General features: G+C 28.2%; 1 protein-coding gene across 2 annotated transcripts in view; it reads right to left on the reverse strand.

The window, feature by feature from the left end:
- Positions 1 to 15,477, reverse strand: part of LOC129966529 (helicase domino-like) — a 133,382-nt gene that overhangs the window by 16,736 nt on the left and 101,169 nt on the right. For both annotated transcript variants that reach the window (XM_056080970.1, XM_056080969.1), the window contains 5 exons: positions 14,232 to 14,531; positions 9,650 to 9,823; positions 7,945 to 8,115; positions 5,956 to 6,226; positions 1,665 to 1,756 (listed from right to left, as the gene is read on the reverse strand). In XM_056080970.1, the coding sequence (XP_055936945.1) occupies positions 1,665 to 1,756; positions 5,956 to 6,226; positions 7,945 to 8,115; positions 9,650 to 9,823; positions 14,232 to 14,531 (1,008 nt within the window). The remainder of the gene's footprint in view (positions 1 to 1,664; positions 1,757 to 5,955; positions 6,227 to 7,944; positions 8,116 to 9,649; positions 9,824 to 14,231; positions 14,532 to 15,477) is intronic.

Consider the following 15,477-nt stretch of genomic DNA (forward strand, 5'->3'; position numbering starts at 1 on the left):
TTAATTTCTGACATTTAAAAACTCAGCAAATATCCCATTGGAAGAGTTGGCTGATGAAATTAAGGATAAAAATGACCATATCATTTTTGAAATAAAGTTTTTTTAAAAGCAAAATTCAACAAAGGAGGTATGCCAAAGCTGGTAACAGTTCTCAGTACAACCTTAGCAGATTTAATCAAAATTTGGTTCATTAAAAATCATTAAAAAGAGGAGAGGAACATTTTAAAGATTCACCTCATCAATTTACCAACTACTTTTTGTATGCTTACCATTCCTGCATCTGTGATGAAATACATATTGGCCTTTGCCACAGACCAGAAAAATGTTTTGACTAAAAAGGTTCCCACAATGCCAAACATAAATCAAGCCGAGCTTCATATAAAAACTGGAAAAGCCAGAGATACCAAAAATTTCATATTCTGAAACAGTCAAAACTAAGCCAACAGCAACTGATTTACAGTACCTCAAATTCAAATAAATTCTTCCAGTGATAAATGACACTTGGATGCAGACAATGAAGAAGGGGGGGGGCATGAGCAAGGGTACAATGGCCAAGAGAATATGCGATTAAGCTGTTTCAGCTTTTCTTGTTTTATATTCGATTGATTTCCTTCTGTCCAACTCATGCGAGTTTCTTCATTATCAATGGTTTTCCACTGTAAGCTTTTACCTTTTTCTTTTCTTTCTTTCTTTATTTTTTGCCTCATTTCCAACAGAAATTGCATTACCATTTAAAATGCAATTTCTTCGGTGGAGTTGTCACAGCATTAAGAATAAACAAATTTAGTTCAGGCAATGACCATTTTTTACTTCCTTATTTTGGAGCTATCAAGAAACATGCTTGAAAAAGAGTTATTTCTATATTCAAAGCAAAGCCCAATGAAATAAGACCAAATAGTTGTCTTCTTATTGGTATCCAAAAAATATGTCAGACAAGAGTTATTTACAGGCAAGAAAAATATCCAACACATCTTTTATTTTTGGAGACTAATCTCCATAACTCTATTAACAGTAAATATTTTGTAGAATGGTAAACTATTTTCAATATATCAAACCCAATTAACATCACAGATATTGATACATACAGACTTTGGACTTCAATTTTTTATATTGCTCATCTTTTTAATGAAGCTGATTGTAATGTCTTGAACAGTTTATTTAAAAGTTAAGATTTACCCATTGTCATCATATGGTCAAAATTACAACAGTTTTTTGAGAACAAATGAAAGTATCTCAAAACTATTTATTGGATCCTAATTACTAAGGAATCGAATATATTTATCAGTTTGGTTGATTATCCTTCCACTGACTTGTAAAATCTCACAAATTATAGCTATGAAGAAAATATTGCAAAACAAAAGTTACCAATCATATAGAATGCTGATCGCGATAATTTCGGTTGGCTACGAAAATAAAGGGGGGGGGGGATGTATATTTTTATTTCCAAATGGATAGAACGGAAAAAATAAGAGAAGCAATCTGAAATTTCCTATTATATATATATATTAGGATTATTAAATTTTTCATTTAATGGACATTTTTTAAAAAATATATCAAAAGTCTACTTTAGTTACAATACAATAATTTTGTTTTATCATGCAAAAACAATCATAAAAATGAAACCATGAATACAACATAGACTAAAATTTAAAAATAATACAAACCCTTTGACGCAATATGGCATTTTGTCTAAGTGCTTGTAGCTGACTCATTCTCTGAGGAGTTACAGTCTGAGTATTTAGTTGACTAACAGCAGCTATAATAAGAAAAATAATTAGCACAGATAAAAAAAAAAAAAAAAAAAAAGAATTCTTTAGCAAATTCTTATAACTCAATAATGGATTTTAAGAAATTTAACCATTATTATTTTTCAATTACACCAATAAATATTATATGGCATTTATATATGGTATTGGCTGTTAAATGATGAGGAGAAATATTCCTTAAATCCAAATTAATGTTTTTTAAACATATTCATGCAAATGTTTTTATTTTTGAGCCAATTGAATAGTTTTATTGAATATAATTCCATCTTCTCATAATTAGGCCAGGTACCTAATTATGAGAAGATGGAAAGAGACAGCACAGAAATGAACTTTTCCTGATGTATAGTTAATAAAGAAATTCCTCAGCAGATCAACATTAAGAAATTATAGACTCTAAGAGACATGGGAAACACCAACAACCTTTATAAGGAAGGAATTACTATGTTTTTAAGGGGCTTTTAAAAAACAACCTTTTTCATTCTGAAAACTTCTACAGAGTTTGGTTGCATGAGTTTTCAATTATTTTTGTTTCTTTTGTTTTATTCTGAATATATCAACCACATTTGGCAACCAACTTGTTTTTCAAAGTAAATTTGTCACACTGAAAAGCAGTTTAAAGAATTCATATCATTATGTAAAAATTAATTTTAAACTTATTTGATTTGCTATTCATTCTATGCAATGGGCAGCAAACACATTTTTTCACCATTGCGAGTTGCGTTGGCCAGTGCTTGTGCACGTGGAAAAGACGCGTCTAACCAATTTATTTTATGTTAGTACATATACATATGTGCAATCCATCACGACAGGTTCGCTTAATATTGTAAGATGAAAAATGGAAACATATCCTAAACTGAATTACTAAACCTTTAGAATTTCGTAAAATCTTGAGACCGATTCATCTAGCAGCTGAAGGCTTAGGCTGACGAGATGCCAATTTGTTAAAATGTGAAGGTATATTTGAAATTCTTTTAAATGAACTAAAAAATTAAAATAAGTATGAAATTATTACATGCTTTAGAACAGAGTTTCCCAAACTTTAGTAAGAAGAATGAAGTTTAGAAGAATGAATTCAAGAAAGAAGACAGTAGAATTAGCCACTCTTTTGCTGTATTTGAAAAATCCACAAAATGTTTCTAGTTCAGCGAAGAAATCTAGTGTACTTACTTTAGCTTCAAAAATCAAAATTATTTAATTATCGGGAAGATACTGTCTAGAATATTTCCAAATTCTTATGTCGAAACCGATTCTGATGAAGAACAAATCGAAGAAACTACTCATGAGAGTAATGCTTTTTAAAAAGACGCCATAGAAAAATCAATTCATAAGTTTTTTGAAGATCCTGAAGAAACACTTACAAATCCAAAGACACTGAAAGCTGAATTTTCATTATTTGAAACAACGAATAAAAGAATAAAAAACTTGGATTTGTTATTTGATGCCATGAAAATATAAAACCGAGCTCAGTAGCTAGTGAACAAGTATTTTCAATTTCAGGCAATATTGTGCCCAAAATAAGAACAAGACTTAACTACTGTTCAGTGGATATTTTATGTTTTTTTAAATCCTATTTTCGTAGGAGAAATTAAAATTAGTGAAAATAATATAAATACTATTTGAATTTTTTTTTTGAGTTTTTCATTATTTTGCATAAGTAATATATATATATGTAATCCTTAATTTTTTTTTAATATTTTGACTTTGTTTTTTGTTATTTTATATAAATAAAATAAAATATTTTCTCTATTTTATTTTTTTGACAAAAATTCAAAAACTGGTTTTTTGGAAATATTGAATTTGAAAACCAGTTTTTCAAAAAGTCGGGTTTAGTATAAACCCTAATTCTAGCATTAATGGTGTCTAAAATTTTCAATTACAGATCAACCATGTAAATTTTTCATGATAGAATTTTTGGCAAAATACTTTAAACTAAAATTTATTGAAGTATGTTTTAGTTTTAGAGTCTCGCACCAACACATTAATTGTGCAATGCATCGCTCTTATTCGCTGTCTTCTCACTTAAAATTTGAAATTTAATTTAAAAAATGGAAAAACTAATATAAAATTTGTCTTAGTAAATTATTTTTTATTAAAAATATAAGGACAGAGGGAATAATCGATGAGCATTAATGTTACAAGTATTCTACAGATTATTTTTTGGTAATATTCTATATATACGATTTCGTATATAATGTATAAAAGATTATTTAATAAAAATTTATTTGATTCACTTATGAGAGTAGTACAATAAAATTTTTAGTACAATAAAAAATGTTTGAGCAAATGCAAATTACAATGCAAGTTTGTACATCCGATTATACTGCATTATTTCACACCTGAATTGTTTTTTTTTCCTCAAAATTTTCTTACTTGCTTCTCTGAAAAGTTGAACATTATTACGATTCTTTCCTACAAATTAAATTATATCTAAAATTAATGTTTCAAAAATTACTAAAACTATTAGGGGAAAATGCTTTCATTGTGCAATGATGCTTTGATGTTTCAGTGTCAACATGTTAAAATTGTTTTTATTTTTTTTTTAAATTATACTTTTAAAATTTTGAAATATCCCTTCTTAGTAGACCCCTAATACCAAGATGTAATTTTGCAAATTTCAAGCTTCTAACTTTAATGGTTTATGCTGTGCATTGATTGCTCAGTCAATTAGGACAAACTTATAAATTTAAAGAGAGATTTCATTGTGGGGTTGGGGGAAATTCTTTAAGAGTTATAAAAAGGAAAGAAAAATCATTGTAAAATGATAAGAATCATTTTACAATTTTTAATAAGAACCCTGAAGAATAAAAGTTAAAAAACTTTTTTAATGTTAAGCACCAGAACTAGCACTTATTATTTTTTTTTCTTGGTAAAAACTAAAATTTAATGAGATTGCTCCAAGAAATAATAATACTTTCAACTGGATGGCAACATTTAATAAAGTACACCAAAAAAAAAATTATGATCATTGAAAACTTAACGGCTTCAAGTTAAAATCTCATCATACTAAATTTTATATGGACTAATATAATTAGTCACAGTTAATTACTAATCATTATAGTACAGTAAAACCCTCCCAAACGATATATTTATGAGAATCATCGAATTTGCAGTATTAATAAAAAGGCTTCACTGTAAGAGATTTGAGAACAGCTTCTCGCATATTTGATATATCTCTTTGGCACAACATTCATTTCACTGCATTGTTATTTTCCTTTAATTGAAGCAATTAGCACATTCTTCTTTAACACATAAAAGGTTAGACATACACTTATCAGACATAAGTTAAATAAATTCTTCAATATCTCTAAGACTAAAAATTTTTTAGTGCTTGAGATATTAGAATTTGTTTTCAAACACTTTTCGAGTCTCAACAAGTATGGCACAGTTGTATCTTATATTGTCCTTGCTGGACAACTATTCCAGTATTTTAATAAACAGCAATGCACTTTGTTGATAAAAAAAAAAAAAAAAAGGAATGGGCAAAAAAAAAAAAAAAACTAATTAAATGTTATCTTAATATGTGCAGGAGCCCCTGCATCTATTCCATCCTGGATTCCTCATTTTCATTCTTCACTTTTCTTGATATATCTGATAAAGAGGCCTTATTTAAGACTATGCTTTTGAATTATCATATTCAACATGTAGGAAAACAAAAAGTTGTTTATGCATTTCTCAAGAAAATTAAGCACTTTTTAAGTGGTTTAAGTGGTTAAGCACTTTTTAAGCTTAAAAATGTTTTTGAAATATAAGCACTTATCATGACATTACACACCCTGTAATATTTTTAAAAAAATTGCCTTGAGTCTGCATATTCCCATCTATTAAAATATATCTGTGACAATTTAGAAGTTCTCAGTTTTACAACCTGTTCTGTAAAGCACCAACGCATACATTCATCGTCATTATTAGTTATGATGTAAATCTGCATCAGATGAAGGATAAAAGGAAAGAAAGGAGGATTAAAGTAAGTAGGATGGATGGAAAAAAGATAAGGTAATAGTAGAAGTCTTTAGTCATCCAACAGCATCAAAGTAAATCATTCAACAGTTTAAAGCAAGACTGTTTTTAAAAAAGTATCACATTAATATAAAACAGATTAATTTTTTAAAACTAAATTTTCAAATGGACACGCTTTACCAAATCAAATTATCTCCTTAAAAAAACAAAATTATTATAAATGTCCAATTACCTGATGCAACTGTTGTTGCAGGTGAAAGAGTTGTTCCTGCCAGTCGCTGGGAAGCTGCCAACTGCACAGCAGTTAAGTTGGACACAGAAACAACAGCAGGAGCAGTTGATATTCCTCCAGTGACAGTTGTGGCAGCTCGTACTTGACCAGCAGTTGCAGCAGCTACAACCATCTCTTGCACAGTCATTGTAGTAGTTGTGCCAACAGCAGTAACAGTGGCACGTTGATTGCGTATACTGGCATTATTTAGAGCTGCAGCAATGGCAACATTCTAAAACCAAATAAACGACATACTTACATATTTCAATTTTAAAATATTCACAAAAAATAGTAAAAACAATTTTCAAACACAACTTTACTAATGAAACAAAAAGCTGAATTATTTTATAATAACCATTTTCTACTTTTTAACTTTTAATTCATAATTCTGTATTCCAAATATTATGGTATCTTGAGATTATTTATTGTTTTTTAATTCAATACTTATATGGAATTAAAAATTAAAATTATTAATCCACCAGCCTCTTACCCCGCGATTTCCATGGGTTGGTAATCAGTACATCTTCTATTGCATCCAGTGTTTTGTACAGTTTAGAGTATTTATTTTTATGACAACAGATTTTTATTATATCATATTATTAGCATGTAACATATAGTACCAGTTCACTTTGTTAAAAAAATATATGAACTTATTTGCAAACATCACATCTAAATAGTGATTTTAAAAAAAATGTGCAGTCAGTGGGGTTAATAGCAGCAAACAAACATATAAATTTTAAAACTCTAGAATGGTAACAAGTTTCCATCTTTACAAACATTAATAAAACAAGTTATGTTAACCATAAGCATGTCAAAATAAGAAAGATAGACAAATATAATTCAAGAAGAATCAAGATCATATAATATTTTTTAAGAAGCCACACTAAATATTTAATGTTTTTTGCAGACAAAAAAATGATCCTAAAAATATGTCATACTGAGCTATGTTTACAATATAAAAGTATGATTTATATACTAACTAGCCAAAGTAACCATGATTCTCTCAAAATACATATTCTTTTACACTGCACAATTTTCGAATTTTTATATACAATTCATTAAGAAAATTTAGGATTTTCAATCCTAGTTAAAAATAATTAATTACTGCTTTGAATAATTTTGGCAAACAACATTCTTAGTCTCGTTGTTTGGTGCATGTTTGTAAAGATTAGAATAGGCTTCTAACCTAGAACTTGATTATTAAGAGTATAATTATTCTTCCAGATACTAAGGAACTTGTGCTCTAAATTTTTTTGTTCTAATCTACCAAAAAGTGTAGAATTACATAAGGTTTGAAAATACAGATATTCAGCAATGCAATTAGAGATTTACCCTCTTCAGAAGAGGAAAATGAGATTCTCATGGAGAGAAATAAGCCTCATAGCTTTGAAGCCTGGTCAGTAAAAGAGGTAGTCATGTCAAAATAAGGATATTGGATCTACAAGAGACTCAAGGTGCATTATGTCGATATACATAGTATATTTCTAATGAAATCAAGTCTTCAACCTATTGTCAAGCTATCTCAGCATAAAAAAAGTTATGTGAAACAAAATGAACTTTTAGCACTACAAAGAAGTGTACTAAAGAGTAATCGAAAAGAATGATGTGATAAGTCATTCATTATACATGCAGATTTAATAAAATAATAACAAAGATATTAAGTTAAAAAATATTTTATAGCAAAATACATTCCTTAAGAGCACTGATGACAAATCGAAATTTCAAGGCATGCTATAAATTTTATAAACACCTTATATGCCCTTTAGTGTGATTAAAAAATTAGGTCACTTTTTATAAGACTATTTATACTAATTGACAAAATGTTAACTCTTATATATAGAGCTTCATATTTAATCCATTATAATTAATTTTTCCATTTAAGAGAAAAGATAAAATTCAAAACATTCTAATGATGAGTTATAATAACAAATAAAACTTTCAGATAAATACCTGTGCTGTATCCTGAGTTGTAATAGAAGTGACTTGTCCAAGTGCTTTTGTGAGATTAGCCAATGTACCAGCTGAGCTAGCATTTACCATAATACCACTGGTGAGCGATTTTGCCAAGGAAACAGATGCAACAGTTCCTGATTGCAAGTTGGCTTTACTTAATTGTACCTGCTATTATATGATATTTACTCATTAGCATCTGGAATAACATGTTAGATCTATAATCTTAGAATATTAAAATATTTTACAGCTACAAAAATACAAAACACATATAGTTAGTTTCTTATTAATTATGTATATACATTTTTGTAAAATAATTAATGTGAATGCATATTATGGAAACTATACATACATATTTTAAATTACAATCTATTATAGTACTGCAAGTTCAGTACTTCATTGATTTATACTACAACAATGGATTAATGGGTTTTTAATGCAAATGGATGACATTTGTATTGTAACTAAGAAATTTTATTAATATTGGTAATAACATAAATGTCAAGAAAGACACCACAGCTTGAATTCCTTTCAATCAGCATCAAACGATGTCTACTACTACTACTACCCTTGCAGCAATTGTCTCCAAAGTGATTAGTGAAATTTGGTTTCCCTAGTATAGATAATTGTATCAAGAATTTCTCAGATAGAGATATATATATCTTTCTTTCTGGCCTTCATTAGCAGACAGAATACTTAATATTAATTGTGTGTTTAAAACAGAAAATCTTTTAAAGTAATTATTAATATACAATAAAAATATCTTTCAAAGATGCTCCAAGGAAAGCGTCAAAATAATTTTGAATCTTCATGCAAAATACAATAAATTACTCATTTACTATAATACAGCCCAATGCACCTTATGATAAATGCAAAATAATTTTGAATTTGATACATAACAAATGTCATAATAATTTTAGACTTTATAAAATTCATTAAATTATAATTAAGATTTTTATTACAATTTTATTGTTACATCTTTTCTGGAATAACCATAATTCCTGATATTTATCACAGAACATAAAATAGGGAAGTGCAATTCTTATTTTTAGAGATAAGCAATAATCTGAACTCATTTTATTATTTTTACTTTTACCCTAATAACCTTCTACATAGTTTCTTAAGAAATGCTCAAATTTCAATTGAATTCAAAAACGTAAGGCGGGAATTAATTTTGATTGCAGCAAAAATTTATTTGGTTCACTATTAAAAGAATTTATAATTCAAGAAATTCCACACAGTGGCATACAGATGACAGAGAAATTCTTCCATCTTTCAACGCAGCTTGAAAAGAAAATTATTTTCTTCATCCCCACTTCTTTTGTCATGCAAAGAATCCTCAGTTAAATCTTCATTATTTTATATGCAGTACATATTTGCTAATTATCAAAATTAATCTGATCATGAATGTTTCCAGGCAATTTCTTTTAGAATGATTGATATCAAGACCTATGCTTTTGCTTACTAAGTTGTGTGTGGAGGAAGGAATAGAGGGGCATAAGTTCTTATATGAATTAAAAAAGTTAATTTTGGCACAGAATTTCAAAACAGGTAATGCGCTATCAAATATAACAAAATAAAGAATTTTCTTAAAAAAGAACTGGGATCAAAGACACTGTACACATTTTATTCTAGTTTCACAGAGCAGAATTAAATCAATCAAGAATTATGTTACAGCAGTTAATATTATAAGAGATTTAAACACCTGCAATTGCTGGGCTTGTTGTAGACTTGCTATGACAGCCTGAGCTTGTGCATTCAAATTAGTCGTTGCAGAGACAGCAACAGTTGGTTGTTGGGTGACCTGGCGTTGGGCTGTTATCTGTTGATCAGATACCTGAGTTGTATTTTGTGCAGTAGACTGAAGAACAGCGGGCGTCTACAATTATATACAGCAAAATAATAAATCATATTCAAGAACTCTTTAATATATTTTCTATAAACAAATTAATAGCAAAAAAGGAAAGAACAAAAAGAAATGTGAATCAGTAACTTAGAAATTTTAATTATAATGAATAATCGTTTTCTAAATTTTTTTGCAAAATAATAACAAGTTGTATTAATGCATATAGGCTTTCATTACTCCTCATTCATGCTTACAATGTAACACATTAGCAAATTGTAACAAAAAGAGATTACTCACAAAAAAATGGCTAAATTATGATTTCCCCAAAAAATTAAGATCTAAAATAAAATTCTGAACAATGAAAAAATTTGTAAAAAGATTATAAAGAGATTATACAAATTAATAAACTCAATTCAAACATTTAAATGAAGCAATTTCAAATAAATTTATGGCAATTAAAATAAACATATTTGGCAACCGTCTAGTTCATCCAAAATGAATTTTAAGGTGTAAGGTGTTTAAACTTTAGTTAAAAAAAAAAAAAAAAAAAAAATTAACCATGTTATTTGATAAAAAAGGAAAAACTAAATCAATTCAGCATGTACAAATATATAGAACAAACATTCAACAAAATAAAAATCCTATTTACTAGTAGTCTAAAGAAAGTAATTTTCTAAAAATTTTAATTTAAATATTGACAAAGACATATGGCTGAATTAAAAAAAAAAAAATCCTACAAAAATGAACTTAAATATCATTAAAAGGTAAAATTTTTGATTTTTTAGATAATCCAAAAATTATTTTTGTGATAAATAATGCACTGTTTACTTCCCTTCTTTCTTTTCATTTAATATTTAATCAATTGCGATTAATTACGATTCTATCATAAGTACAATGACGCAATAAGACACTAAGCACCATTATCCCATGTTTCTATTGTTACTGAAAATCATTATGATGTACTTCTATCTTAATGTCTGCATCATTACAGTTATCTTACTTCAATCATATTAGACAATAAACTATAATTACTTCAAGCTCATTTTTATTTCTGCATATTACATTCTGCTTATTTCCCCATCATTATAATTTTCAAAGATATGCATAGTAATTTTCATAGAAAGTGAACTACATCTAAGGTTAAGCCTGATTTCCTTCTTTATTAAACTTTTTGCTTGATGTCTATTTCCATTTTGAATTTTTTTACATCTTTTTTTAATTGAATGAAGCCATTGCTGACTCAATTATAGGAACTCTTCTGAATAGTATCCTACAGTTCTATTAGTTAGGTGTGGTTCTGATGATTTTTAGAAGTATCCTACAATTCTATTAATGTAATTGTAGTCAGTGAAGCAGTGTGAAATGCTTGCATAGTGGTTTGTTTACATTTGTGAAAAAGTAATATGACAGGGTTGACACTCAAATCTAGAGGAAATAAATCCCCGTGTTTTCACATTATTTTCCCTGTATGTATATGCAATATAAAAGGAAATGCACAAACAGCATTTATGTGCTATTTATAATAGAATAACAAATACTCCATAGTTTGAATGAGTGAAAAAAAGAAGGTTCCTTAATAAATACAGATAACCTGCTGTTCTGTTCGGGTCTATATGACCTGAAATAAAATTTATACCTACATAAAAGTATATAGTACAATGATATTTTCACGAAACTTCTTGACATCTTTGGTAAATAATATAAATATGTACTCATACAGAGATTTAGACTCATTCTTATCTCGAAGAATTATTTTTCAATTTATAAATAATGCATCGTTCAGGTCAATATGACCCATAGCAAAAAAAAAAAAATATATATTTTTACTTATACATTTTTATTTGGGATAATTCAAAGGAAAAGAATAACAATAGTTTCTGTAATTTATCCGTTTTCAAAACCTGTTTCGTTGATGTATGTGTTTGGTCACATGACAAGAAAATGCATGCGCTAAGTCCAAAAGTTGATATGATTGGCAGGGGGTCAATTTCTTTGCTTTCATTGCAAAGTTTCTTTTTTCTGCTATATTTCACTTTCCGATATTACTGTAAAAGAGTTGTGCCTGCGAATGTGGGAGAAAAAAAATGGCGAATTGCAGAAATTTGAGTCACGCTGATATAGCTAAACTAACAGAAGCTTCTGACAGCGAAGAAATATCAGAGTATGAAAAGCATACAAGTGATGAAATTGTAAATTCTGACAGCGATTTTGATGCCGATGTTCAACAAATGAACTATAAAGGAAGTTTTCAGTCCAAGAATCGTGAAATAAAGTAGAAGTTAGATCCGTTGCCACATTCTTCTCAATCAACATCTGCTAATATTATAAAAACTACCCCAGGGGTCACAAGATATGCAACGGCAAGGATAACACACATAAAATGTACATTTGAGGTAGTATTCAATTCTACAATTGAAAAAAGAAATCATAAATATGACTAATATTAAAGGAGAAAGGGTTTATGGAAAAAAGTGGAAAAATATTGAAAGTAAAACTTTTCAAGCATATATTGGATTATTAGTGTTAGCTGGTGTTTATAAATCGTAACGAAAATCAACAAAAAGCTTATGGGATAAAGGAACTAGCAGAAATATATTTCGTGTGAAAATGCCACTTGAAACTTTTTGCACTATATTTAGTGTTATTTGTTTTGACAATAAATCCACTCATCATGAAAGAAGAAATTTAGATAAATTAACTGCAGTGAGAGATATCCAGGAAAAGTGGATAGAAATTCTACCGAAATTATATAATCCGAATGAAATTACTGTAGATGAACAATTAGTAGGATTTCATGGCCTATGTCCTTTCAAACAGTATATACCAAGTAAGTCATCTATACATGGGATCAAAATATGGACTTTATGTGACAGGAAAACTTCGTATGTACTAAAAACTGAAATTTACACTGGAAAAGAACAAGGGTCAAAGCCAAAGAAAAATCAGAGAATGCGAGTAGTATGTGATCTTACTTATGGGTATTCAGAGAACAATATTACATGTGATAATTTTTTCACATTTTATAACTTAGGACTACTTTTTCTAAAACAGAAAATGACTATGCTTGGCATCATTAGAAAAAATAAATCGTAACTGCCTGAACAAATGCTAAGCAAAGAAGTTCACAGCTCATTATTTTATGTCACAGAAGACACAACAGTTGTAAATTACATCCCCCAAAAGAACAAGAATGTTATTCTTATGAGCACTTTGCATCATGACAAAGAAGTCAGCAACAGACCTGACAAAAAATCATTAATGATCTTAGATTAAAATTCAACTGAAGGGGCTGAAGATACTCTTGCAAAAGAAAAACAAATCGCTGGCCCATGAAAGTATTCTATAACATGCTTGATATTTCTGCATTTATAACTTCAATACATTTGTTCTATGGACTTCAATACATAGTGAATGGAGCGAAAACAAATTGACTAAACGAAGACTATTTTTAGAAGAACTGGAAAAATCATTTATTTTTCCACACATTGAAGCAAGGTCCAAGAAGAAAGCACCTACAAAGAAGTGAGACTCAATAAAAATAGTGAAACAAATAGAGAGAAAAAGGGAAAACATACAATTGGAATCTGCTGAGAATACTTCATTGTGTGTCAAACATGCAAGGTGCAAGCTCTGCCCATGAAACAATGAAAGTAAAACTTATATGTTATACTGCAATTGTAAGAATCACATTTGCAAATCTCATGTAAAATATTATTGTTGAAATTGTAAATAAAAGTAAGTTTCCATTTCCAATATTTTTCGTTATTTTTACAGCTGCTTTATATTATTAGATCTATTTTTAAACTTACATTACTACTGTTTAAACTCTTTCTTAAATGGTACTTATCAATTACTGCAAGAAAGGTTAGCTTTCCGAGGGGTCAGGTCATATTGACCCCAACGCTACATACGTGAAGCAAATACGAACAGAACAGCAGGGTTAAATATGACAGTTTTTAAAAATAATATTTTTTGGATATATGCTCAAATATTTTTATTTTATTCTTCACAAATGTGAAACATTCTGCTAAAAAGCTTTTTTTTAAATTATTATTATTTTATTTTAAGTTTCAGCAGCTCTACTGATAATCAAGTAACTTGTAGTCATTATTCAAATATCAGTTTTTTTCTGGACCTTATGTTTTTACCATCATCAAACTTTATTATATATAATTTTCTGAACTTTTCTCATTTGGTGACTGGAATAATGATACCATGATAAGCCTTTTGAAATTCCAAGAACCTACATTGAAGTTGCAAAATTGAGAAAACAATATCAAACATATATATAAACTTAAGAAAAAATTAATTCCAGAATTCTTCAAAACAAATATTTTACCAAGAAAGAAAAGACAGGATATGAAGCATTTCCTAAAATATAATACATTAAGTAATGAATTACCCTTTTAATAAAAGAATTCAAAAATAGATATTCAATTACCAGGACTACTGTCCCTGTTCCTGTTTGGGTTTTCTGCTTCTCTCGGGCGATTCTCTCTGCTCTGTTTGCAGCAATCTGTGTAGGGGCAAGAGGGGCATCATAGTTAATACCATTTTCAGCCAAGATGGAGGCAATTTTCACATTTTTTGATTGCTGCAGCACTGTCTGCTTTTCATTGGCTTTACGTCTAGCAGAAGCTTCCATAATCCATTTGTAACGGTCATTGATTATCCTTGTAAAAGCGGAATTATTATCTTGTACAAAAAGTTGACTAGTTTTCATTGGTCGGTTATTTTTGGTCTGAAAAATATTATTCTTTTTTAAAAGGATATTCAACAGTATTAAAATGACAATAAAGAATCAGTATAAATTTAAGTATAATACAATTATCAACCAAAATTTCTTTCTACATCAGGTAGGGTATAAAAGCAGACCTCATATATGAATTGATAATGTTTAATGTTTATATCATATCTTAAAAAAATGTTAAATGAATCAATGCAAAAACTTAAAATTTAATTCCTCTAACAAGAAAATGAATGCACAAACAAAATTTCTTCATATAAAGTAAGACACACACTTTAAAATCGATATAATTATAACATACATTTTAAAAGCAGAATATAAAATAAATTTAGCATTTCAATGCATATTAGAATTTAACATCTATAGTTCTATTAAAAAAGATTAAAGAAGATTAAAAAAGACAAATTTTGAAAATATTCATATATATGGTTTACATTCTATCACATGGCTATTTTCATTAGCTTTAAGCATAATTAATAACACTATTTATTAAAAAGATTGCAAAAATAATGGATTAAAAAAGGAATAAAAGTAATGGATTAATAAATAAAATAAAATATATCAGAATAGCCACTTAAATCAGGAAAAAAATTCCTATTTTTCCTGTATGTATAAGCAGTATAAGAAGAAATGTGCAAACTGCACTCATGTGTTAATTATAATAGAACAACAATTTTCTTCTTAGTTTTTATCAGTCGAAAAAGCAAATATAATCAAACAACAATGCAACATTACCAGAAATAATAGCATATTAAATATTTATAGATACATTCAGGGGAAAAAAAAACTTATTTTTATTATTGTCTAGAATTTCAGAATAAAAATTCACAAATAAAAAATGTCGTATACATACCAAATACAATTTTCGATCGTAATGTTATTTTATGGAGAAAAATCTTTTTTTCATTTGCTATTATTATCTTTTTTTTAATGAAATCAA

This window comes from Argiope bruennichi, chromosome 4, assembly GCF_947563725.1.
Source record: "Argiope bruennichi chromosome 4, qqArgBrue1.1, whole genome shotgun sequence".
NCBI classification, from domain to species: domain Eukaryota; kingdom Metazoa; phylum Arthropoda; class Arachnida; order Araneae; family Araneidae; genus Argiope; species Argiope bruennichi.